The 27,746-nt window shown below is 47.1% G+C and overlaps 1 protein-coding gene across 3 annotated transcripts in view; it reads left to right on the top strand.

The window, feature by feature from the left end:
- LOC144784230 (uncharacterized) overlaps positions 1-27,746 on the top strand; it is a 1,557,451-nt gene that overhangs the window by 1,051,550 nt on the left and 478,155 nt on the right. For all 3 annotated transcript variants that reach the window (XM_078662879.1, XM_078662880.1, XM_078662881.1), the window contains one exon: positions 10,010-10,203. In XM_078662879.1, coding sequence (XP_078519005.1) covers positions 10,010-10,203 — 194 coding nt within the window. The remainder of the gene's footprint in view (positions 1-10,009; positions 10,204-27,746) is intronic.

Below are 27,746 nucleotides of genomic sequence, written 5' to 3'. Positions count from 1 at the left end.
AGCAGCTGCTGGGATCCGTGCTGCAGAGTGAGCCGCAGCCAGAGGCGAAGATGAGGCGGCTTCGAAGATTCATCGACTGCAGGAAGCCAGATAACACGGGAGCGGGATGCTCCGCGTCCACAACAGGGAACGCCAAATCATATGGGGAACCCGATTCTGCTCTGCACTCTGCCGCTTCAGGTAAAAAGGCTAGCGGGGCTCTTCATCACTGGTGGATGGGTCAGTGGTGGAGAGTAGGAGAGCAGCTCAATCGGCCGTTGGCACGGCCGCCATCTTGCCTCCCTCATGTTCCCACCAAATAGGTTATTACCTGATGATATTTTTTCATTACCTCGTCTGACGGGGCTCCTGTTTTTGCATCTCTTGGGTACTTATCATTAGGCCAATCTACTGAAATTTAGCATTCTGTCCATAAGTCAGCAGGAACAATTATGCCAAACAAACCATCTAAATCTTTTAGCAGTACTTTCTAAACCTTCACACACCTTTCAACTTGCCTGTACCATTCTATAGGCTTTTCTCCAAGCTTCGGGAAGTCATTTGTAAATGATAAAATATCCTGTCGGGACTTGTACATAACCTCCTCCTGGAACTTCTCTCATTGGACACAACCTCTCAACCTTTTCTGTTTCTTTCATTAATTACTCAGATGTCATTCAATTTGCCTGTGCTTCTTCCTTTTTCTTTGTCCATCTAGCTTTCCATCTATCTAAGTCTCCCCATTTTTGTAACAATGACAGTAATTCTTTTATCTACAATTTTCTTCCTGACACATTCATGTTTTCTAAATCCTTGTCAGAAAATTCTGCTTTATGTGGCTTCTGCAATACTTTAGATTTACCTATGTCAATTCCCATTTCTAAGGCCAAATTCATTAATTTCTCATGAAATATTTTTGTATTCCAAGTGATGCTTCTGCATATGAATAACAATTCCTCTTCTCTGAAAGAATTTAATCTTTCTAGTCCACATTTCCAGCTATCATTCCTTCCGATTCTACTCTTAATTTAAAAATGTCCAATACCTTTGAGTGTGATTTTGGTTTCTCGATTTCTCGATTCCACCTTTCTATTTCTTCTGGGGTTACTACAGTGGCACGTTTTGATCCTGTGGACATTTCAATTTGTACCTCTCTTGAGCATCCAGGGGTAACTTTCCTAAATGAATCATTTATTGGCTCTCCTATAGGCAAATTCATTAGGGAAATTACTGACTCACACTCACTTGCTTGATCATCAACTATTATATTTTCTTTTATGGGTAACGTGATAGGAGCAGTTATAACGGGAGTTTTAGGACTAGTTTGCTTATCTCCATATAAAGGAACAACTGGACCTATAGTTACTGGTATCATTAGTGCCTCAGGATTTGTATTTAACTGGGTTATTTTTTGTATTAACTCAATTCTATTTTTATTTATTGCCTCTATTTCTTTCTCTGGAAATGCCCTTTCTATAGTATTCTCATGCAGAACTTGCGGTACCAAGGGTGTTTTTAAGGACGGGGCACTAGGAGTAAGTCTCTTCCTGATAAGGTGGAGGATTTTTCATTAAAAGGTCTTCAAGATAATCGTCTTCAAAATCCCCATTACCAGTCCCTAAATGCTTTTTTTTCTGTACATTTACTTTCTGTCGGTTCTTCCGTGGTAAATACAGGATTTAATCCTTCCACTACCATAGCCTGTCTCCATTGTTTCATCTACTTATCTCATGTCTCTCGGGAAATCTTGGATAGACTTTACTTAAATTCCTGTCACATCGGGGTCTGTCTCACTCAAAAGCCTCATTCTCCCATTCTTCTAGAGCATGGGTACTCATAGTACGGCCCGCGGCCCAGCAAGCCTTCCTTGGCGGCCCGCGGACCTTGCAGACATCGTACCAGTGTTTTCAATTATTTTTTGGGGAGAGTGTTTGCAAGCACTGCCAGTTGCAGCAGCGCGACTCGGAGACTCTTCTGCTCCGTGGGGGCCGGGACTCTGCAGGGGCGCTAAGAGGTGAAATACAACAATGCCTCATTAACATGCCTATGGTCTTTTAAAGACCTGTGAAGTGCTCGGGTGCGGCTGGCTGTCTGTGTGTGCCCGGAAAGCTGTCTCAGCCCAAGCACACACAGGCAGGGTGAGATGACAGAGGGAGATTGAGGGAGGAAAAGGGAGGGAGGGGGAGGGAGGGAGGTAGCGGGAGACAGAGGGAGATTGAGGGAGACAGAGGGAGATTGAGGGAGGGTAAGGGAAAAAGGGAGGGAGAGGGAGGGAGACGGAGGGAGAGTGAGAGTGAGGGAGGGAAAGGGAGAGTGAGGGAGGGAAAGGGAACGTGAGGGAGGGAAAGGGAGACAGAGGGAGATTGAGGGAGGGAAAGGGAGACAGAGGGAGATCGAGGGAGGAAAAGGGAGGGAGGGGAGAGTGAGAGAGGGAAAGGGAGAGTGAAGGAGGGAAAGGGAGACAGGGAGACCGAGGGAGACAGAGGGAGGTAAAGAGAGACAGAGGGAGATTGAGGGAGGGAAAGGGAGACAGAGGGAGATTGAGGGAGGAGGAGGGAGGGAGAGGGAGGGAGGGAAAGGGAGACAGAGGGATATTAAGGGAGGGAAAGGAAGACAGAGGGAGATTGAGGGAGGGAAAGGGAGATTGAGGGAGGAAAAGGGAGGGAGGGAGAGGGAGGGAAAGGGAGAGTGAGGGAGGGGGGAGGGAGGGAAAGGAGGAGAGGGAGGGAGGGAAAGGGATGGAAAGGGAGAGTGAGGGAGGGAAAGGGAGAGTGAAGGAGGGAAAGGGAGAGTGAGGGAGGGAAGGGGAGAGTGAGGGAGGGAAAGGGAGAGTGAGAAAGGGAAAGAGAGACAGAGGGAGACAGAGGAAGGGAAAGGGAGACAGGGGGAGATGGAGGGAAAGGGAGACAGAGGGAGATAAAGGGAGGGAGAGGGAGGGAGGGGAGAGGGAGGGATGGAGGGAAAGGGAGACAGAGGGAGATTGAGGGCGGGAAAGGGAGACAGAGGGAGATTGAGGGAGGGAGTGAGTGAAATGGAGAGTCAGGGAGGGAAAGGGAGAGTGAGGGAGGGTAAGGGAGACAGAGGGAGGGTAAGGGAGAGTGAGGGAGGGAAAGGGAGAGTAAGAGAGGGAGAGTGAGGGAGGGAAAGAGGAGGGAGGGAAAGGAAGATAGAGGGAGATTGAGGGAGGGAAAGGGAGGGAGAGGAAGGCGGTGTGAGGGAAAGGGAGAGTGAGGGAGGGGGAGGGAAAGGGAGAGTGAGGGAGGGGGAGGGAGAGTGAGGGAGGGGGAGGGAAAGGGAGAGTGAGGGAGGGAGGGAAAGGGAGAGTGAGGGAGGGATAGGGAGACAAAGGGAGATTGAGGGAGAGACAGGGAGACAAAGGGAGATTGAGGGAGAGACAGGGAGATTGAGGGAGGAAAAGGGAGGGAGGCGGAGGGAGGGAGGGAAAGGGAGACAGAGGGAGATTGAGAGAGGGAAAGGGAGACAGAGGGAGGAAAAGGGAGTGAGAGGGAGGGAAAGGGAGAGTGGGAACGGGAGAGGGAGGGAGAGGGAGGGATGGAAAAGAAGAGTGGGGGAGGGAGGGAAAGGGAGAGTGAGGGAGGGAAAGGGAGAGTGAGGGCGGGAAAGGGAGAGTGGCGGAGGGAAAGGGAGACAGGAAGGGAAAGGGAGACAGAGGGAGATTGAGGGAGGGAAAGGGAGACAGAGGGACATTGAGGGAGGGAAAGGGAGGGAGAGGGAGGGAGGGGGGGAGGGAGGGAGGGAGGGAAAGGGAGACAGGGAGATTGAGGGCGGGAAAGGGAGACAGAGGGAGGGAAAGGGAGACTGAGGGAGATTAAGGGAGGAAAAGGGAGGGGGGAGAGGGAGGGGGAGGGAAATGGATAGTGAGGGAGGGAAAGGGAGGGAAAGGGAGAGTGAGGGAGGGTGGGAAAGGGAGGGGGGAAGGGAGAGGGAGGGAAAGGGAGACGGAGGGAAGGAAAGGGAGACAGAGGGAGGGAAAGGGAGAGTGAGGGAGGGGGGAGGGAGGGAAAGGAGGAGAGGGGGGGAGGGAAAGGGATGGAAAGGGAGAGTGAGGGAGGGAAAGGGAGAGTGAAGGAGGGAAAGGGAGAGTGAGGGAGGGAAGGGGAGAGTGAGGGAGGGAAAGGGAGAGTGAGAAAGGGAAAGAGAGACAGAGGGAGACAGAGGAAGGGAAAGGGAGACAGGGGGAGATGGAGGGAAAGGGAGACAGAGGGAGATAAAGGGAGGGAGAGGGAGGGAGGGGAGAGGGAGGGATGGAGGGAAAGGGAGACAGAGGGAGATTGAGGGCGGGAAAGGGAGACAGAGGGAGATTGAGGGAGGGAGTGAGTGAAATGGAGAGTCAGGGAGGGAAAGGGAGAGTGAGGGAGGGTAAGGGAGACAGAGGGAGGGTAAGGGAGAGGGAGGGAAAGGGAGAGTAAGAGAGGGAGAGTGAGGGAGGGAAAGAGGAGGGAGGGAAAGGAAGATAGAGGGAGATTGAGGGAGGGAAAGGGAGGGAGAGGAAGGCGGTGTGAGGGAAAGGGAGAGTGAGGGAGGGGGAGGGAAAGGGAGAGTGAGGGAGGGGGAGGGAGAGTGAGGGAGGGGGAGGGAAAGGGAGAGTGAGGGAGGGAGGGAAAGGGAGAGTGAGGGAGGGATAGGGAGACAAAGGGAGATTGAGGGAGAGACAGGGAGACAAAGGGAGATTGAGGGAGAGACGGAGATTGAGGGAGGAAAAGGGAGGGAGGCGGAGGGAGGGAGGGAAAGGGAGACAGAGGGAGATTGAGAGAGGGAAAGGGAGACAGAGGGAGGAAAAGGGAGTGAGAGGGAGGGAAAGGGAGAGTGGGAACGGGAGAGGGAGGGATGGAAAAGAAGAGTGGGGGAGGGAGGGAAAGGGAGAGTGAGGGAGGGAAAGGGAGAGTGAGGGCGGGAAAGGGAGAGTGGCGGAGGGAAAGGGAGACAGGAAGGGAAAGGGAGACAGAGGGAGATTGAGGGAGGGAAAGGGAGACAGAGGGACATTGAGGGAGGGAAAGGGAGGGAGAGGGAGGGAGGGGGAGGGAGGGGGGGAGGGAGGGAGGGAGGGAGGGAAAGGGAGACAGGGAGATTGAGGGCGGGAAAGGGAGACAGAGGGAGGGAAAGGGAGACTGAGGGAGATTAAGGGAGGAAAAGGGAGGGGGGAGAGGGAGGGGGAGGGAAATGGATAGTGAGGGAGGGAAAGGGAGGGAAAGGGAGAGTGAGGGAGGGAGGGAAAGGGAGGGGGGAAGGGAGAGGGAGGGAAAGGGAGACGGAGGGAAGGAAAGGGAGACAGAGGGAGGGAAAGGGAGAGTGAGGGAGGGGGGAGGGAGGGAAAGGAGGAGAGGGAGGGAGGGAAAGGGATGGAAAGGGAGAGTGAGGGAGGGAAAGGGAGAGTGAAGGAGGGAAAGGGAGAGTGAGGGAGGGAAGGGGAGAGTGAGGGAGGGAAAGGGAGAGTGAGAAAGGGAAAGAGAGACAGAGGGAGACAGAGGAAGGGAAAGGGAGACAGGGGGAGATGGAGGGAAAGGGAGACAGAGGGAGATAAAGGGAGGGAGAGGGAGGGAGGGGAGAGGGAGGGATGGAGGGAAAGGGAGACAGAGGGAGATTGAGGGCGGGAAAGGGAGACAGAGGGAGATTGAGGGAGGGAGTGAGTGAAATGGAGAGTCAGGGAGGGAAAGGGAGAGTGAGGGAGGGTAAGGGAGACAGAGGGAGGGTAAGGGAGAGTGAGGGAGGGAAAGGGAGAGTAAGAGAGGAAGAGTGAGGGAGGGAAAGAGGAGGGAGGGAAAGGAAGATAGAGGGAGATTGAGGGAGGGAAAGGGAGGGAGAGGAAGGCGGTGTGAGGGAAAGGGAGAGTGAGGGAGGGGGAGGGAAAGGGAGAGTGAGGGAGGGGGAGGGAGAGTGAGGGAGGGGGAGGGAAAGGGAGAGTGAGGGAGGGAGGGAAAGGGAGAGTGAGGGAGGGATAGGGAGACAAAGGGAGATTGAGGGAGAGACAGGGAGACAAAGGGAGATTGAGGGAGAGACAGGGAGATTGAGGGAGGAAAAGGGAGGGAGGCGGAGGGAGGGAGGGAAAGGGAGACAGAGGGAGATTGAGAGAGGGAAAGGGAGACAGAGGGAGGAAAAGGGAGTGAGAGGGAGGGAAAGGGAGAGTGGGAACGGGAGAGGGAGGGAGAGGGAGGGATGGAAAAGAAGAGTGGGGGAGGGAGGGAAAGGGAGAGTGAGGGAGGGAAAGGGAGAGTGAGGGCGGGAAAGGGAGAGTGGCGGAGGGAAAGGGAGACAGGAAGGGAAAGGGAGACAGAGGGAGATTGAGGGAGGGAAAGGGAGACAGAGGGACATTGAGGGAGGGAAAGGGAGGGAGAGGGAGGGAGGGGGAGGGAGGGGGGGAGGGAGGGAGGGAGGGAGGGAAAGGGAGACAGGGAGATTGAGGGCGGGAAAGGGAGACAGAGGGAGGGAAACGGAGACTGAGGGAGATTAAGGGAGGAAAAGGGAGGGGGGAGAGGGAGGGGGAGGGAAATGGATAGTGAGGGAGGGAAAGGGAGGTAAAGGGAGAGTGAGGGAGGGAGGGAAAGGGAGGGGGGAAGGGAGAGGGAGGGAAAGGGAGACGGAGGGAAGGAAAGGGAGACAGAGGGAGGGAAAGGGAGAGTGAGGGAGGGAAAGGGAGACTGAGGGAGGGAAAGGGAGGGAGAGGGAGAGTCAGTGAGGGAGGGAAAGGGAGACAGGGAGGGAAAGGGAGAGTGAGGGAGGGAAAGGGAGGGAGAGAGAGAGGGAAAGGGAGACAGAGGGAGAGAAAGGGAGACGGAGGGAGGGAAAGGGAGACGGAGGGAGGGAAAGGGAGATGGAGGAAGGGAAAGGTAGACAGAGGAAGGGGAGACAGAGGGAGGGAAAGGGCGACAGAGGAAGGGAAAGGGAGCGATCAACCTCATGGTCAAGTTTTTTTTTTGTTGCTCTAGTTCCGCCTCCTCCTCCACTGATCCCGCCCACCCCCCCCCCCCCCCCCGGTTTGGCCCTCGGACACAAACCACACTGTGAATTTGGCCCCCGAGAGAAAGTTTGTGAGTACCCATGTTCAAGAGCTTCATACTGCGTTAATCTAGGTCTTGGTTCTAACTCATTCATGCGAGTTCGTAAATTATGCAAAATTCTCCCATTAAATGTTCCATACTCTGGGAATGCTAATATTCCGTCATCTTTTGTGTATTCTATCCAATTTTCAAACCATACACAAGTGTGATAGCCTCTTTCTATCATCATGTACGATGCAGGCGTTTTTGGGGGAGACATAATAATTCCTTCTCTAGATTTAATAGACTTATTCTTTTTAAAATAATTCTTAATTGTCTGCATCATTGACATTTTTCTCTTCCCTCGGTACATAATGTATGGTCTTCCTCTAATGTACTGCTCGTGGGCAAAACCTATAAATCTTCTATCTGGTCGGGACCCTATTATAGTTGGATCAGGGTTCCACATATAATCAGCACTATCTATTAACCCTGAAAATTCTGTTTTTGCAATTCAATCAATTGTTTACTTCACTCAAAATGCTTCTCCAATACCAGTACATCTCGTATTTCAATGACCAATCATGATTTGTTTCACAGTACCCTTTTAACCAATGCTTGCGCGGCTTTCCTGTGACGCGAGTTTCACTCTCTGTACTCACCCCTCCTTTACAATATTACCTCAGCCACACACCCGCTGTCTCAACCAATCCCAGCATGGCTTTCACTGACGTCAGTGCAGCAGCCGCGACTGACCCCTCCTTTGCAAGGTAATTCGAAAACTCAATTTCTTTAAATTTTAATCACATATTTAATTAATTAACAACGTAAAAACATTCGCTACTGTGCCTGATTGAATAAATTCAGAGAAAGATTGATTTATTTTACTGCGAGTAAAACCTTTCCGTTTACCCTTCATGCACTATGAGTAAAACTTCTTCCGCTTACTACTCACTCAAGCATCAAAGAGCCTCTACTCCTTCAGACTTACCCATTCTAGGTGATATAAGACCAAAGTTTCACCAGCGAACTTCTTTGCTACCAGTCACTCTCACTTTTATACGGAAATTATTCCCTAATTAGTGCTTCAAGTTTTACCTAACTCGTCACACTTTCTTCATCAAGGCAAGTAACCTCACTGTAGTGTGGCTTCCACTTAATACCCACTATTCATTATCCCCGGGTAATTCTGGACAACATGTAACAATACAAACGTGTTTTTGGTTAAAACATAAATCAATATAAATTCAATACAACTACCTATCTTAAATAAAACATAACTATAGTTCTGCTACCAAGAAAATACTGATGGCGTGAGATTACCAGTTTAGGATATTTCTAAAAAACACCATACTCACCTGGGTCCATAAACATACACACTATAAATCGGTAATCTATTTTTGCCGATCATTTTTATTTACCTTATTATGATTTGTACCTGTACACCATGACTTACCAATTCCTTGTCACTTCTAATTTTAAGTTCTCAGGCCAATGAATCTGGTAGTTAGAATAATAGGTATAGAATAACAATGTACACTATTTCATGGAATAACCACAGACTCGGAAAAGTTTTAAACACTTTACCTATGCAATAATCCGTGAGTCAAGTACCAGTACATGTCAGTAAATATCTTTTCAAGTAGAAAATAATAATCAAAGAACAAATCTTTATAGACTTAGCAAAATTTCAAGTCATTGGTACCTCGGAACGGTGAGAAAAGGAAACGGTACAAAGACATACCACATAGATTTATATTTACCTAGAATGGTGCGAATACCAACCCCTGGCCAAGGACTGGAAAAAGAGAATGGCTCCCGACTAATCAGGAGCCAACAGGTCAGGACAGGTGCAGGACAGGACTGGTACCCTCCGTTAAGTGCACCGCCAGTGTTACACCCCTCTCTGCAGCTACTCTTGTTCCCCTTCTAAATGGACAGAGTCTTCTCCTTCAGCAATCTCCCGAATCTTCTTTCAGAGTGCTCAAACAGTCTTCTGAGTTCCGCGATCATCCACGATCTTCAACAGCATACGTTGTGTCAGTAACAGGTCTGTGACCAGTCGGACAATCTAACTGACTAAGGATGTCATCGCTCGAGGTTTTGCAATGTTTCCAGCTCATGCGCATTCGGATTTTCAAGATGGCGGTACAAGTCACCCTTCAGGCCCAAATACGAGCTAATAATAAAGTCAAAGAAGGACATATTACAATACGAAAATAAATGAATGCACTGTATACCCCTTATTTCTACTCTAATCCCATTACATTATTTTAACTATTGCGTTAGCAGATTAGCAAACATACGAGGTTTAATTTAAGCAAAAGCATATGCATTAGCATGTGAGGTTCAAAGCGGCCATTTTAGGCTCTACTACGCAGCTGCAAAGAATTCCCACCAAAAGCATTCTACGTAGATGCAGTGGACGCATGCGCAGAAGAGTTCCCGCGTTTCCGGCAGCCATATTAAGACACTCAAGTTAATTGTTAGTAAAGCACATTTAAAAGCTTCCCCTAGATACAGAAATGTTGTGTGGTGCAATTATTAGTACTCGCAAACATGTTGGTTAATTTGTTACATGTTATTTATTTCAAGAGAATTGAATCGAAGCAAGTTTCTTCACCTACGAAACCTTGCTCCAGCACAAGGGACAATTAATAAAAGTTAATTTGCTGGTCGCGTGTTGGCACTTTGCATTCACGGGTATTTAGGATTCTGCTTGCCTTAGGTGCGTTGGTAATTAAGCATACATGTAGGTACCGAGGCAGTACAGATTATGTCATGATGGTTTGATGTGTACCAGTTTATTGTGAGTCTTCTAGCCTGGAATTGTTATATACCAGCGCAGGGTGGATTCTGGCATTGCATCTTCTCATACTGGGGAAATGTGAATTTCTGTATGTCAGTAGTAATTTAGGGGCATTTTTGATACTGTATGTGGCAGTTTTGGAATATTGAGGGAACACCCTTTACTATCTGACAGATTTGAATATGCCATTTGCATCACTGATGTTTTCTTTCCTTCTTTCATCCAGGACTCGACCATCTCTCCCACTTGTTTCTGGACCAGACCAAAGTTAGCGACTCTGGCATGATAGATTATCTCGAATCCTCTTCATTGTTTCTCACGCAACTGAGTCTTAACCAAACAGGAATAACCGAGAAGACCTTGTCTGTTTTGCCCCAGAAAGCACCACAACTGCGAATTCTTAGTGTCAAGCAGACACGTGTAAGTATTCGAGGGGATAATTGTGCAGTTGTAAGCGATAAAGAAGGAAAATGGGGACCTTGAAGTCCTTGGCTGGCAGAAGGTGGAATATAGGACCTTGAAAGGCAGGGGCCTTTGGAAAGAATCAAGAATTCAAAGCTGGTATGGCGCAAAGCTGCGGAAGAGTAAGGAAAAATGTTGGTGATTTGGAAAGGCCTCTAACAGAGAGTAGATGTGTAAGGAGGGAGGCTGGATGAAAGGGTTTTTCAAAAGAAGCAACGATGCAATGGGGCCTTACATAGCAGCATCAGTGAACTGAACAAGTGGATTTGTAAAGATACATGCCCGCTTAACTCCAGTCAGTAAAAATATGTACAACATAACTGGGAAACTGCCCTCAACTCAAACTCGTTTACCAATTCAAAACATGATTATAAAAACATAGCTTGAAACTCTAACTCGTGTTCTATCTCAGTCGACCGTCACTCTAAATCAATGAATTTGAACGTTTTTAATGCCAAGCCACCCAACTCCCACCCCACTCTTATTCTCCAGTAACCTAATCTGCTAATATATTTGATTGTGAACATTGAATACTGCACAAGTGTGTCTTGTCGTAAGGGTCTGTGTTTTGGGCTAACTCAACAGTATTAAATTAAGCATGATGTTCATTGTTACACACTCACCACCTTCCCCCTCATAATATTAACCTTAAAGAGTATCCAACGGTATACATACATCCCAGGTATTAGCAGTAATTCAAGTCTCCCACCCTCACCAACACTGTACAGGCACAGCACACCCAAAAGCAGTGCTAGCTTCCTTACATGCGGAGAACAGGGATAACAAGCCCGCTGCAATGCAATCCTTCCCTTAAACAAAACATTTATACCACAGGTGGCAGCAGTGCAAGATTCACTCCCAGATAAAACATGTACAGCATGGGCCTGCTAAGAGACCTTTATGCCCGCTGCTACGTGACCTTTAGTTTGCTATCACAGATCTGAGATGGTATGCTGGCTGTCAAGGACCTTCAGCCTACCTTCATGTTTCCCCAGTCTGCCTGTCCTAAAATGTAAATGTAAATGTACAGGAATTTATATAGCGCAAATCACCGAGCGGTTTCTAAGCGCTTGCTTAGGGAACCCGTCCTGGTATTCCCCTGTGAGATAACCCCGGCAGGGTATCCGCAAGGTGAAAGCCAGGCATCCCGCCGCGAGGGGCCGTTGTGGAGATTAAGCAAGCTATTGCCCAGAGTCGCAGAGTGTGAACCCATGAATCAAGTAGGCACCGGAGCGAGAATTGTCGAGTCCATGGACATTTTAGGACTCAAGACCCCGCCGAGCCAGGAATTGAACCCTGGTCCCGGGCTGACTTCTGCTTCCAGGTCTGCCTCCTCTAACCAGTGAGCCACACTTCTCCTAACCGATTATAATCTGACAATTCTAGGATGACAATAAACAATCTAACCATCAGCCCCTCTCGAGATACCTCAGAACGGTATAATAATGCCATAGAGTATCATGTGCGATGGGATAATCTTCCTGTGTGTTCTTAAAAGAAAAAACATTTTCTTAGGTTTTCTAAGAAATATTTTGATCCAACTCAAAACCAGAGGTGATGGTTAAGCTTCTTTACAGTTTACTCACAATCAGACAAGTCAACCAACCAATCAATCAATAAAATCTTTACTAGGTTTACATTAAAAGTATAAATGAAATCTACACAGTCAGTTAACCAGCGTGGCCAGTATTTTATGGAAAACAATTACACTACACAATATTAATTAACAAATACCTTTTACTGAACGATATTTACTCAGTCAAGCACATATCTAATATTTCATCATCCGCCATAAATTATAATACAAAATCAATAAAAATGTATGGCAAGAATTCTGATCAGCATACAAATTACTTTATTCTGATTTTCATAGACTGCCAGCTATAACTGGCTACAGCTAAAACACATTTCAGGAGTATGGTCTATGAGCCGGTCTGCACTAAGTGAAGTTTAACGTTGTAAGTAATGGTTAGCTCTCGGAGCACTATAATATTCACAGAAAACATAACATTTCAAGTCAAGAGGTAGGCAGCCAAGGAGTTTTGACCAAATTGAATGTCCTAGTAAAAGTAGGTGGTGTGCAATAAGATCTTCTGAGTATTTCAGACCTATTTCTATGTGGCAAATATAAGTCAAATGGCTGTTAGGTATATCCAACAGTTTTTTCAGAAAGGCGTTTTCTGACCTCAGTAAATTCTCTGCATTAGTATACGTGCAGGCACCTGCTTCATTTGTAGCCACTGAAACCCATTTACTCCGGTACAACGAACCTATCTCCCTAAGAAGTTTAATTCCCAACTAAGTCTCAAATCTAAATACAATTAGTATATATTTTTCAAATTGTTGAGGACATGAGCATGAGATTCAGTCATTCCATTCACTCCTGTACAATGAACCTATCTCCCTAAGAAGTTTAATTCCCAACTTAGGGGCCGATTAGGATGGCGGACGGACTTGCGTCCGTCCGCCATCCCAGAGGTGGAGGGGCCGTCCGCATGGACTGCGGAGGTCCCTCCATGCAAATCAGGATGTGACCGCCACCCTGGCGGTCACATCCTGGATATTTAACATTGCGGCGGGTGCTGCTTCAAGCAGCACCCGCCGCAATGTTAAAAGTGCATGTGTAACATTTACATGCACAAAGCGGCAGGCACCGTGCGGTGCCTGCCGCTTTGTGCATGTAAATGCTGGGGGGTACCATAGGTACCCCCCATGTGCACCCCCCACCCGCCTACGCCCTGGGGGCCCGCAACGGGCCCCCAAAAGCAAAAGTACACATGCTTTTCCACGGCGGAAAAACCGCTGCGGAAAAGCATGTTTACTAATGCTTCCTAATTTGGCTGGCGGTGTCTGATAGACACTGCCAGCCAAAGGAGAGCTTTTCCGCCGCGGTTGTAATCCGACCGCGGCGGAAAAGCAGCGGACAGAATCCAAGACCCACCAGCCATCGTAATGCGGCGGTGGGTCTTTGGTGACTCCGCAGAGGATTTTCCGCCTCCTCCGGGCCGGCGGTGGCTTCCGCCGGCCCGGAGGAGGCGGAAAATCCTCTATCATAATCGGCCCCTATGTCTCAAATCTAAATACAACTAGTATTTTTTTTTCAAATTGTTGAGGACATGAGCATGAGATTCAGTCATTCCAGAAACGTTTTGCAAAAATATATTTTAGTATACAATTTATCCAAAAAAAAACAATATTTCTGTAAATCAATCGCCATACGTGCCAAGGTTCCGAGCACTCCGTATTCACGCCAAAACAAAACTTTGCTGTTGTGAGTGTATATAGATGTCCAGAAAATTGCACTATCGATTTCTCCGCCACAGCTTTGAAGGGATAACACAAGAGCCCTCAAGAGATCGATAGATACCAAGTGAATGACCCCTTTCTTTGGTACTGTATACCTGCTTATCAGGTATTTAAATGTAAGCATTGCTTGACTGTACCTGGCCCTTTATGGAAGCCACACTGAACATCAGATAAAATTGCTTGGTCCTCTGCTTAATTTTCAAACCTTGCTAACAAACTCCTGCCTACTACCTTAACGAAAGAATCTAGGAAGGAGATTTCCCACTCCAGCTTTCCCACTCCAGCTGTTTGTGATTGTGATTAAGCTAAAAATCAAGAAGCGGGAAACCAATCCTCCACCCAGCAAGAGAGGCCTCCTATATGAAGTATGGGCTCTCTATGCTTTATTGTGCATGAATATTACCAAAATGGACCACCCACTCCTTTGGGGGAAATCAGGACTTTAATAGCAGTAGCTGAAATTTCCCCAAAGTAGGATGAATTGATAACTTTCCAGAAGGGTATTTTATATTTGATCTCGCTAACGCAACCAAGGATGGCCATTCTTCATCTTTTATAATGTTTTCCTCCCCTGCAATGTACTCTTATACCTATATCTACACCATTGCCCTTCTTCAATTTTTCTTGGGCTCGTAATTACTAAAAGTATCCCAAAGGGACAGGTTTAATTGTAATGTGGCATAGAAAGGGGTGGTTTGTGCTGGGTCGGTGATGCGCAGTTCCGATGCATCGGGCTCTCAAGGCGATGCATTTGTTTCAGGAGCAATACACCAGTTCTACTCCTGCAACAGCGCTGATGCGCCGGCTCTGCTACACGCAGACTGGAAATGCGTTGATCTCTCTGGTGCAAGTATCAGGGTCTACATGAAGTGAACCAGGCACAGGAGCAGGTGTAAAGATATTCTCAAGCAACAGGAAGCAAGCCAACAAGCCCTTGAAGATCACTTCAGTTTCAGAGCAGATTCTTGCTCTCCCTCAGCAGGGTCAGAGAGCAGTAGGCAGCAGAAAAACAGATATTCCAGATTAGCAGTCCAGCAGAGTGTCAGTCCTTGATTCAGCACAGCAGTGTTTCTGACAGAGTTCAGTTACAGGCCCAGAAGTGTTTCATTTGATGGGGTCAGAGACCCAGTGCTTACATCCAGTTGTGCCTTGGAATTGAGGGTGACTTCAAAGAAGGGTCTTTGAAGTGCATTGTTATGATTCCTAATGTACCCCAATATAGGCCTGGGTAGCACCTAACCTTTCACTTACTTTTACCATACCATTGTACTGCATAACAGGTGCTGACCTTTTACTTCGATAGGTGCTGCATAAAGTTTGTGTGGTTTTCCCCGAAAACTAGCCTTATTTATTATGCATGAGGACTCTCAGAATCACAAGTGTGGAAGATGGGCCATTACAGAGTGCTGCTACATTAGTGGGCAAAACATGGTGACCTTATGTACAGTATATGGGAATCTGGGGTTAACATTCAATTGTTAAAAACATGATACATGATCATAGCCTGATCATGTGTCATGTTTTTAACAATTGAATGAAAATATCACCTATCGAAATAAAGAAATAAGAAAAGTTTTTTGACAAAACAAAGTCTTCAGCAAACTCATTGGGCTTTGGGAATATATCTTTATGATTGTGCTTGATATTAGATTGTATTCTTGAAAACTGTATTACACTATTCTTTGACATTTGAAACGTATTGGTATGTGCTGAGCATTTTTTGTTTGATGTATGCATCAAGCATTATGTGAACAGAGACAAGGAGACTCTATGAGTTTTTTCAAAAGTGCTCAGGGCATCGTATAATTAAAGAAAAATATAGAGGTACAGTTGTAACAGCACTGTAAGTAAATAAATAACAAAACAACCCGAATTGGACTTGGTGCTCAGCATGTGCAGGTGACACAAAGGTGGTGACGCAAGTGACAATTGTGGTCAGCATGTATGGCGCATAGTGACTGGTGCTCAAATATATACAGTGAATAACAAAAACAATGTGGCTCCAGATAGATTACAAAGCGAGATTTTTCAAAGTTTTGCAGGATTTGTTTGGATGAGCCACATTAGGGGCTGTGCTATTTATTGCGCTGAACGGTCTACAACGTTTCGATCCTCTTTGTTTGGGATCATCTTCAGGACCGGGTTGTAATAGGAAAACGGTGCTAGTGCGGACTAGGATGAGACCGGAGAGCGTGAGTTAACCGGGCAGCCGAGGTCGTGTCCAGTGCGAACCTGGTCCGGATGAAGTATCCGCCCAGAGGGGTGCCGGTAATCGACTTGCGGGGGTAAGAGCGGATAGGTTCAATGGGCGATGCCTTGTTCTGAGGAACTGAACGCTGAATGAAGCAGCGAAGGATGGCTGTAACTGCTCACGTCCGGGTGTGGAGTGCCACGATCGCGAAGGCTTGGTGAATAAGGATATTGTTTGCTTATTCTGATCTCCTTTTGGGTATATAAGCACCATATCTTTGCTGGAGCAAGAAGAGGAGAAAGTCTTCCATGCTGAAACACTGACGCAAGACGCTAAGGATCCTGCATGCAGACACTCCAGCAGGCAGTGGTCTGCCATCCCTTGTGGGGTGTCCATCTCAAGACTAAGATGGGGTCCTTCATTCTCTCACATCAGGTAATCGGGTTGGCTCTATCCTAGGTGTATTCTTGGCTATACACACACATCCATGCTAGGTACATTTAGTTAGGGTCTGTATTGTAGGAGTACACATTATTACCGTCATGTATTCATATACCTGCATATATTTATTGTTTTAGCACGATGGTAGAAATCTACCATCCATTTACTCTATTGCTGCTAATAATCGTTTTTACCTGTTTCTGTCTTATGGGTGTTTCAGCACACATATTTTACACTAGAATGACGCTGGTTCAATAAAAGCTTATTGAAAACGTCCCCATTTTTTATTCTGTGTATCTCTCTGATACAAAGTGAGCACAAGTGACTGAGCAAAAAGTACTGTACTATTTCCACGATCCCTGAGATGACGGGTTGTCATGTTCGATAGTTGACAAATACTATTCTCTCCTTGCTAACAGGAGTTGATTGTGGCACTGTGAGCTAGCTGGTATAAAGGCGAACATATCCGGTGAGAGTGTCTGGAATCAGTCTGGATACCAATCCTACAATTTATGTTGTCTAAGTACGGAGATCCTATATAGATTTATAGGAACTACACGACATGGTGCAACCTAAGTTGGTTTGGTTCTTATTTAACAGTCAAATCTGAGTAGTTCAGTTGTGCTTTCTCAGAGACCCCTACTCACATCTACTCAGAGACATCTGGAGTGGGAAGGGAAAGATCCGCCACAGTAGGCATATCTAATATATTGGCTGTAGGTTTATTCAAGTTGAAGGATAATAGTTCCCTATAGTGCTTAAAACATTTGCTCAGTTTCCTTGAAACTCTTTCAACAATGTCTGAAGAAGAGAACGCTGCAGCAGCATTACATGCGAATGCAGCAGGGGAAGGGGAACAGGAAGGTGCTATAAACATTTACGAAAATGCCAGAACTGCCCTTACTTTAAAATTAGCAGAATTTGGAGTCACAGCAAGAGGTGGGACAGTAACCTTCGTGATTCAGTCACACGAGTCATACAGGACAGAGGTATTCTATTCATGGGTCAAAATTCCCACCAGCAGATGCACACACAAATAGATTTCATTCATACACTGAAGATGAAATACCAGAGGAATGTTGTCCATTCGAGGAAATTGAAGTTCCGCTCACCTACCAGGACCACATAAACTGGTTTAAAGGTGCCCTCCCACACACACAGAATAAAGTAAGACTCAGTCCACTCAGCAGAGACGGAGTGACTTGGCCGGTCCTAGCGGCTTACACAATGCATCCAGACATTGATAAAATGCCAATAGCAGGCTTACGTCCACTTCACAAACAAATAATAAAACTGTACCGAAATTTAACACAGTTTTTCAACCAACAAGAGTTACACCAGCAGGACAAATACAAGGAACTGCAACTCAATTAACTCTCGAAACACTGAATGCAGTTATGGGTAGAATGTCCACTAAACAAGAGCAAATGTCATTCTGGATAGCTCAGAAAATCACACCGTTAAAGGCAGTGTTCCCACACACGGGCCCTCAAGAAAAACACAGAATGCTGACAATCTGCTTGCCAATCGGGATAGTTCCCCCGATAAAGGATTGTTGCTCTTGGGGTACAGTTTCTGCTACACAAAAACTTCATTCCAAGGGTCCTAGGGATTAACAATTTTTAAAGACCAGGCAGTGTTCTATCCCCATTCTACAACTGAAAAAACACAATGAACCTACTGGTCTAAAGGCAATGAGACATAGATTAGCAGAGAAACTAGAATGTCTAGGTCAAAAGGAAGAAAGTGCATTCACTAAGTAGAAAAGAATCCCATTAGCTCACATAAGTGGCGAAACTTCATCATCTGGGATTTGTGATGGGTTGCACAACTTGTGCAGCCAGCATAAAATGATGCACAAACTATGCTTGCTTTGTACCCCAGTGATTGGTACAGCCACTAGCCAGTTTTAATCCGTGGTGCTGAGGATTTGCAGTGCAAAAAAGTGAAAAAAAATAGTGCAAATGTTAAAATTGACTACTAGGATACTACAGCAATTTTAATAAACACTATCCTAGTGTCAAATCTAAAAACAGTGCGCTGACAGTTTGAAAAAATAACTGTCATATGCGATGAAATGGCAGGTCTACATGTTTCAGCCACATGGGCTACAAGATCACCCGGAGGGACCGCGTTAACCAAACCGGAGGAGGCATCGAAACACCATCCGCATCACGACCAATTCCGACGACACCCTCGCTGCCGCCGAGCACCTCCACTTCCAGATACACACCGACCCCAAGACCACCCTCAGCGGCACCCTCATCTACAGACCCCCGGGACCACGCACACAATTCAGCCAAGCCATCGCTGACTACGTCAGTCTGCATGCCCTCACCTCCACAGACTACATCCTCCTAGGGGACCTCAACTTCCACCTGGAGAACAACAAGGACTGCAACACTGCTGCCCTGCTGGATAACCTCGCCAACCTCGGACTCAAGCAACTGGTGAACAACCCCACCCACTACGCCGGCCACACGCTCGACCCCATCTTCTCCTCCAGCAAGCACATCTCCTTCAGCCACTCAACCAGACTACACTGGACAGACCACAGCTGCGTCCACTTCAGCTTTAGGAGAACCATGACCCACCACCACCCGCAACAGGTTCCCCGCAGAAGCTGGAGTAAGATCACCGCCGACCAGCTCGCCACCGCCCTCAGCCAGAACCCGCCCACCAACACGACGGACCCCAACGAAGCAGCCCGCAACCTCACACAGTGGCTCATCAACTGCGCAGACGAACTCGCACCACTGAAGAATCCTCCCAGCAGACCCGGCAGCAGTAAAGCCTCGTGGTTTACCAACGAACTCAAAAACTCCAAGAAAACCTGGCGCGCCCTCGAGAAAGCCCTGCGCCACGACCAGACAGCAGAACACATGACCGCCCTCAAGAACGCCACCCGCAAACACCACCAGCTGATCCGCACCACCAAGAAGACAACATTCAAAGAACGCCTGGACAACAACACCCACAACAGCAAGGAACTCTTCAGCATCATTAAAGAGCTCTCCAACCCCAGCGCCTGCAACAACGACATCACACCCTCGCAAGACCTCTGCGACTCACTCGCCTCGTTCTTCCACCGCAAGATCGCCGACATACACAACAGCTTCGGCGCGCAGACCACGGACACAACCACCGAACCAACGCCCCCCACCACCACCCTCTGCACCTGGACCTCGGTCAGCACTGAAGACACCACCCGCCTGATGAACACCATCCACTCCGGCTCCCCTACCGACCCTTGCCCACACCACATCTTCAACAAAGCCGACACCATCATCGCACCCCAACTCCGGAACATCATCAACAGCTCCTTCGCATCCGCCACCTTCCCGGAGAGTTGGAAACATGCCGAACTGAGTGCCCTCCTGAAGAAACCCACCGCGGACCCCACGGACCTCAAGAACTTCCGCCCTATCTCGCTCCTCCCCTTTCCAGCCAATGTCATCGAGAAGACCGTCAACAGACAACTCTCCTCCTTCCTCGAGACCAACGGATCCCTCGACCCCTCACAGTCCAGGTTCCGAGCAAACCACAGCACCGAGACCGCCCTCATCGCAGCCACCGACGACATCAGGTTCCTGCTCGACAATGGAGAAACTGCTGCCTCATCCTCCTGGACCTCTCAGCAGCCTTCGACACTGTATGCCACCGCACCCTGATACAGCGCCTCAGCAACACCGGAATCCAAGGAGCGGCCCTGGAGTGGATCATCTCGTTCATCAACGGAAGAACCCAGAGAGTCCGCCTCCCCCCGTTCCGATCCTCGGCCACCGAAGTCATCTGCGGCGTTCCGCAAGGATCCTCACTCAGCCCCACCCTCTTCAACGTCTACATGAGCCCTCTCGCAGCCATCGCACGCCAACACAACCTCAACATCATCTCCTACGCCGACGACACCCAGCTGATCCTCTCCCTCACCAACGACCCCGCCACCGCCAAAGCCAACCTCCAGGAAGGAATGAAAGACGTCGCGGAATGGATGAAGCTCAGCCGTCTGAAACTGAACTCAGACAAGACGGAAGTCCTCATCCTTGGACCATCTCCCTCCGCCTGGGATGACTCCTGGTGGCCCCCTGCCCTGGGCACCGCACCAAAGCCAACGGACCACACACGCAACCTGGGCTTCATCCTGGACTTCTCCCTCACGCTGTCCAAGCAAGTCAACGCCGTCTCGTCATCCTGCTTCAACACCCTGCGCATGCTCCGAAAGATCTTCCGGTGGACCCCCACCGAAACCAGGAAGACGGTCACCCAGGCCCTCGTCACCAGCCGTCTGGACTACGGGAACACCCTCTACACTGGAACCACAACCAAACTCCAGAAAAGACTCCAGCGCATTCAGAACGCCTCAGCACGACTCATCCTGGACATCCCTCGCCACAGCCACATCTCGGCCCACCTAAAAGACCTGCACTGGCTCCCCGTCAACAAGAGGATCACGTTCAGACTCCTCACCCACGCACACAAGGCTCTCCACGACACGGGCCCGAAGTACCTCAACAGCTGACTCACATTCTACACACCCACCCGCCAGCTCCGTTCCACCAGCCTCGCCCTCGCCTCCGTCCCACGAATCCGCAAATCCACCGTCGGAGGAAGATCCTTCTCCTACCTGGCAGCCAAGACATGGAACTCCCTCCCCACTCACCTACGGCTGACCCTGGACCATCTCTCCTTCAGGAAACAACTCAAGACCTGGCTGTTCGAGCAGTAGCGACCCCCCCCCCCCCTCAGCGCCTTGAGACCCTAACGGGTGAGTAGCGCGCTATACAAATTCTATTGATTGATTGATTGAATGGACATGGTCCAGGCTTTCGTCAGGACGAATACAAAAACGCTACTGCAAAATTGTGTAATAGTGCAACAAATATTTTAAATGGTTGGTTCAATACAGCCTACCATGTCCTGTGAGTCCCAATAGGTGAGCGAATAACACAGGAACCTTGGATTCATTCCTACAAAACAATATATAATAGTTCAAAGACACTTTATTTCGGTCAATATGACCTAAAAAGTACAAACTCCTAGAACCAATCTTTCATAAAAATTACATCAAGGCATACAAACAACAAATCTAGAACACTTTAAAAATCACTATACACATGATTATAAAATTTAAATACCTTCATTCATTAAAAAAATTTAGTTTTGGGGGTAGTTACTAGGCGGAAGACACACATTTAATTTCGGAAAGTGCATACTGCAATAAATAAGTGAATAAATTAGATAAAGAGAGATTCATAAAAAAAGGCCGGCCCTTGAGTATAAGACAGTAAGCTAAGCCACGGGAGGAGATTATACCAGGTTACAATAATGCCATTTTTAATTCCCTATAGCAGGTCCAATACATCCTTAAATGATTTTTTTTAAAAAACTTCTGGTGCACCACATAGAGAACAGGAATCCTGCAACTGAGTAGACAATCGGGATACTGAGGTCATGCTTCAGTATCCTGAACGCCTCAAGACAATGCCTACTACCAAGGTTCCTGCAATTCTGCACCAACCAACGTTTCCTTGCTTTATAATAGCCAGGACAACTAAAGAAAACGCGGAGCACTGATTCTTCAGGGTGATCACATGCCGGGCAATGTACCGCTAGCTGATCTCTCCACTATGATGTAAAACAGCGGAGCGGGAGAGCCCCAAACCTGAATTGTAAATAAAGCTTTCTTGCCGCTACTGGTTTAATGAGATATAACACCATCTCAAAGCGAAAACTATCTTTTATTTCTAAGAAAGCTATAGTTAATTTGCCTGTTTTAGAACAAGAATGAAGTTGAGCCATTCTGTACTTTTCATAATGTACCTTCATTTGTTTCCTTAATATTAGAGAACAGGCTAACTCTGGTTCAGCTGAGCAATCCCCCAAGCCCATATTTGTTAACAAATATTTAATGTGGGCAAACCAAGAAAGTTTGGCAGCACCCCGTGCCATCATTACTTCAGACAATTCCTCCCTATGGGGTAGAAGTTCGGGAGTAGTCCACAGGCGACGCCAGTACATTAAGGGTTTAAGGCTCGACACTTATGCAATCGCCATTAATCCTGAGTCTAGTCAAAGCGGAATTAACAGGGTGCCCTGTGGTAACCTAAACAACTGTCTAAGGTATTGATTCTCCGCCTGTGATAGGGTCTCAAGCTTGGCAGCACCCCGTGCCATCATTACTTCAGACAATTCCTCCCTATGGGGTAGAAGTTCGGGAGTAGTCCACAGGCGACGCCAGTACATTAAGGGTTTAAGGCTCGACACTTATGCAATCGCCATTAATCCTGAGTCTAGTCAAAGCGGAATTAACAGGGTGCCCTGTGGTAACCTAAACAACTGTCTAAGGTATTGATTCTCCGCCTGTGATAGGGTCTCAAGCTTGAGATGACCCCATAACTCTGCGCCATATAATGTGCCACCTCGAGCCTGGGCCTTATAAATTTCTAGTGCCGGGCTAACAGCTTTCTTGCTAGACTTACTAAAAACCTTCATGATACCACCTGTCGATTGCGCTAATTTTAGTGTCGACTTTGTGATGTGAGCCCCCCCCCAGTCCATGGATTCAGTAAGGGTAATGCCTAAATAGATAAAAGATGAAACTCTTTCAAGGGGTTTACCATTTAATGAAGGGTTTGGGCGTGTACTTTTTGGACTGTTAAACGCCATGAATTTAGTTTTCTGTAGATTTATTTCTAAACCTCTTTACCTACAGAATAACTCAAATTTGTCAAGAACCCTTTGTATCCCCATAGGTAGTTTGGCTACCAAAAGAGTGTCATCGGCAAACATCATTGCTGAAATTCTACAGGAGGCTAACTTTGGGGCATCTAGGTCTTTTTCTGTTAGCAAGGCATCAATCAAGCCATTGATTTAGAGGCTGAATAAAGTTGGCGCAAGCACAAAACCCTGGCGTACGCCACGTTTAATGGGTATGGGTGCAGTAAGTTTTTCCATTCCTACCATATCTAATTTGCGCATAGTTGTCTTTGTGGAGTCATTTAATAAGTTGGATTAGATACACAGGAACCCCCATCTCACAGAGGACTGACCACAGTTTTTCCCTTGGCACCAAATCGAATGCTGACCTCAGGTCTACAAATATTAGGTAGAGACTGCCCCCCTCCAGGCAGACGGTCTTTCAGTACAACAATTGCAGTCTTAGTACTTGGTCCAGGGTCTACAACTTTTCCCTGAACCCCGCATGTAGGGAGGACAGTACCCCATTTTCTTCCATCCAGGATTGTAGCCTGAGGAGCAGAACAAGTGCAAATATTTTTGGGGAAATATCTATTAAGCTAATTGGTCTGTAATTAGTTGGTAGGAGTGGAGGACCTTTTTTTAAAAATCTGAATTCTCTCCGCACCAAGCCAGCTAGAAGGAATCTTCATGCCCTGCATTATGGCATTAAAAAATACCCCAAAATACCGGCCAAGATAGATGGTTCACTCCTGAAGAGATCCCCGGGGATCTTATCCAGACCTGGGTCTTTGCCCGGGGCTATTTTTGCCAATGTGCCCTTAATTTCATTTAAACTTCTACTTGGGCTCATATTACCCTCAGGGTGAAGGTTTGTATCCCCTTTGTTGGAGGGGCAATCCACTTTCGAATAACAGCCAACAGTTGGGACATCCTCGGGCATCTTTTCCTCCGCATAGAGGGATTCAAAGTGCTCCCGCCAAACCTCTTCATCCAGATTCGGTTCAACCGCTCTTTTGGGGGTGGAAGAGCTTGAATTTACAACACCCCAAAATGTCCTCATGTCTCTATCCCCTAGTGCAGTTTTCAATGCATCCCAATTTTCTGTTTCCCACCTTTGTTTAGCTTCTTGAACAGCCACTTTATAAGCCTTTCTTGCAATTTTTATTTGTGGGCGTCATTAGCTTTAATAGATGCTACTAGTGCCCTTTTGGCCTTAAGACAAAGAGTATTATACCAGGGGTGGGATGGCGGCTGCCCGGCCTGATGGTTTTGTTTGAGTAGAAGAAGTTCATTGTAACTTCTCCTAATTTAGCATGATTCAAATCAACCACCTCTAAATCTAAATCGTCCCTACTTTGGCTGCATAAAGTAGACGCCTCTACAAGTACAGGGAGTAGAGCATCATACAGACTACTCAAATTATCCTGCGATTGCCAGAAATCAGTTAATCGCACTCTCCGCCTACAGTTCGAGACAGTCAACCTGGGATCAGTGAGGTTATCTGGAGAGTGCACACTCTCTGGATTTAATACTTTTAGTTCTACTACTAACGCATAGTGATCACTATCTTACCGTGGGATAATCTTAAAATTAATCATCCTATCCCAGGAATTAGTCAATTAGGATGTAATCTAATAAGAACCCAAGATCCTTGCTGTGAAACGTATAACCATTTGATGGATCAGACAGTGATCTCCCATTGTACGCTCTTAGTGAATGTTTTAGGACAAGGCAATTCATCTGGATCACCAGGGGAGACCATTTTTTTTAACTTTTGGACATCTGGACTCTGGGTTTTCCAGAAAATAATCCTCATCATGTAGATTGTCAAGAAACAAACCCTCAAGTGGCTCGAACTGGCAATTAAAATCCTCTCCTACGATGACCATTTGTTTTGCAGCAGTAGAACATAAAAATGTAGTTAGTTCCTCCACCGTGGTGGACTTCTTGCCCATAGAGGTGGACCTCGAGTATACATTTATTAGGGCAACAGGAGACTTAGAAGGAAACTGCAGTAGGACACATAAAATATCAATAGAAGGAAACTGCAGTAGGACACATAAAATATCAATGGAACCTGTGTCAATTTGCTCAGCCGTACAACCCAGGTGTGCGCCTACCCATATAGTAAGGCCCCCAGATGGAATCCCTACTTCCCCCGATATTGCAGGAATACTAAAGGAGGCATAGCCTGGTTTAGTTACCTCCCCCCTTGCCCAGGTTTCCTGGAACATGCAGATCTCAAATTGGCTAATAAAAGATACCCAATCAGGGTCATTTAGTTTGATGTTTATACCCGCGATGTTTCAGGATAAAACCTGTGTTACATGGCAGTTGTGTAAATTCTTTTTAGCAAACACTAAGGGAGGCAGTTTCGTTGACACTTTTGTTAATCCAGTATCTTCCAACACATTTAACCCTACAGATGTAAGGTGTTCAGAATTTTCAAACTGGGCTGGATCACCCTCGTGGTGGTTACTACTTCGGGAGCCGCTCATGCTCCCTCTGCCTGAACCTTCCTCACTTCGGAGATATGGCCCTATAAAATTACCCTTGTTCTCATAGTCTTAAGGTGCAGAACATATTTCCTCCTTATTGGAAGGCGGGACTTCCTTTAGTCAATCCACACCTTCTAAGGGACTAAACCTATTCCCAGTGGGAATGTTAAAAATGGGTTGGTTATGCAAGTGTTGACCTAAAAGTGGTGGTACAGGATTATTAAGAACAGGTCTCCTTCCCATCTCCTGATGCTGGTCATACTGATAGGGCCTGTTAGGAGGATAGAAGTAACCTAAGGGAAATGGTAAAATACTACCCTTGTTCCTCCCATGCTCAGTAGCTAAAACTCTTTGGGTCATCCATGGATTTCTAAAATTGATTACTATGCATTCTCCTTGTATATCCTTATGTCGTCCGCCTATCCAACCCACCCTTCTTGTAGTTAGGATCCCTTCAGCATTTTCATGTCCGAAATTGCTATGGTTCACGAGCCAATAGACACATTTGTTCTTTAATTCTTGGTGAGATTCTGATTGACCTTTTCTTAATTCGGGTACACCTACAAGAATCAGTCCATACGGAGTTGAGGCAGGTGGAAAATGTATTATTGGAGGACAATAAATCTGGTTATTACGTTCTAAAATTGATGAAATTCCTTCCACCTCCTGTCTAATATTTTTGGCGAGTTTCCCCATTTCTTTTAGGCAGTGATGGACTATAATTCGCTACATTAGCAGGAATAGCAGGCTCCTGCTGGTCCCCCGAAGGTGGGTGTTGATGGCCGTTCCCCTCACGGCTGGATCAAGCTGAGCAGCGTCCCGCGCTGCGGGAGGGCCGGGCCGATTTTGAGGGCCTCTGGCGCCCTCCAACAGCGTCACTGGCTCTGTGCCTCGCAGAGCCCTCTGGGGGTTGGAGTCTTTGGGCCACGTGGGTGTCTTGGCAGCTCCGCTCCCCTCAGCGGTGGTGCAAGAATGATGGCAGGAATAGCAGGCAAAAATGCTGCCCTTTGATGTTCCAGAGATTTGCAAAAAGATGGTATCTTCAAATCTAAAAAAATTCTCAGTCATGGCCAATCTCGCACACTCCATGATAAAGTGTACTGGTGTGATGCTGGCGAGGTCCCTGGTGTCCAAAAGGCCTCTTATTACCTCAAGGGTTTCTTCTTAGTCTCGATATCAAAATCAATTTCTGGTAACAATCTCAGGACATCCTTAGTGTCCTGAACATAGCTAGGCATTTCTTTTACCAAGGGCCTAAGAAAATAGTCAACAAGGTTGAAAGCGGTTCTAAGAGAGAACCAATCCCTGAAATGATGGGATGGCCAGGAGGTGGCCTCTGGACTTTATGAATCTTAGGCAAAACGTAGAAGTATGGCATGATTGGGTGGCTAGTGATCAAAAACTGTGCTTCTTGTGCAGTGATCCAACCTTCTCCTTTTGCTTCTTCTACGAGATACCTTATTTCTGCCGCTAACCTAGGCGTTGGATCTATTGTCAGTGGTTAGTGTGATTTAACATTCCCCAGCTGCCACTCCCCCTTTGTCAGCGGGTTTGATAGTTATTGAATTGTCATTAGCCAGAGTGTCCATGGCTGCCTTCTCTTTTTGCGAAAGGTTCTGAAAGGTAGAGTATTTAGAGTCACACATGGCCATAACATCATGAGTTACTGCCTTTTCAAAAACCTGTACTTGTGATGGAACCCGGTGGATCAGAGGAGTGAAAGTAGAGGCCACCTTTAAACCGTTATTAGTAATACGGGATTCTGTTGGCCCTGATGCGGCCTCTCCTTCTTTAGATTTAAAAAAGAAATGTAAACGTATTTTCCGAAAGAATTTCTCTAGTTCACATCTCAATTGAAAAGGATCACCTCTATTAGTGAGAACAAAGCCCAACCCTTTGTTCAAAACCAATAACTCATCCCCTCTCAAATTGACTACTAGGTCGTCCTGTCCTTGCTTGGCCCGGCTGGTTGCTGTTGACCCCTCCTGCTCCGCGTGTTGGGAAATGCTACAGTTTCTGCTGCCATCTATACCAGAACAAATGGTATCCCTTCAATAGCAGTGATACCAGACTTTTTGAGACAGATACAGAATGAGTATGGAGCAGAACCTGCTCTAAATTTAGGGATGAAATTGTTGGGAAATTTTGCCCAGGTATCCACAATTATGTTGACTAACTTAAAAGGGGAGGCAGCAGCTTTGGCGAAACGCCAATGCCTGAGGGATTTCACTCTTGCACTAAAGGAGCGTGAATTACCTAAAATTATCAAAGATACATATGCCGAATTAGGTAGAGATAATTTGGGAGCTAGAGCAACAAAACCTCAACTCATGGGTGGTCCTGAAAAGGATAACACCAAACACCAA

The sequence above is a fragment of the Lissotriton helveticus genome, chromosome 10 (genome assembly GCF_964261635.1).
Source record: "Lissotriton helveticus chromosome 10, aLisHel1.1, whole genome shotgun sequence".
NCBI classification, from domain to species: Eukaryota; Metazoa; Chordata; class Amphibia; order Caudata; family Salamandridae; genus Lissotriton; species Lissotriton helveticus.
The sequence above is the reverse complement of the archived record's forward strand: the minus strand, read 5'-3'. Positions and strand labels throughout refer to the sequence as shown.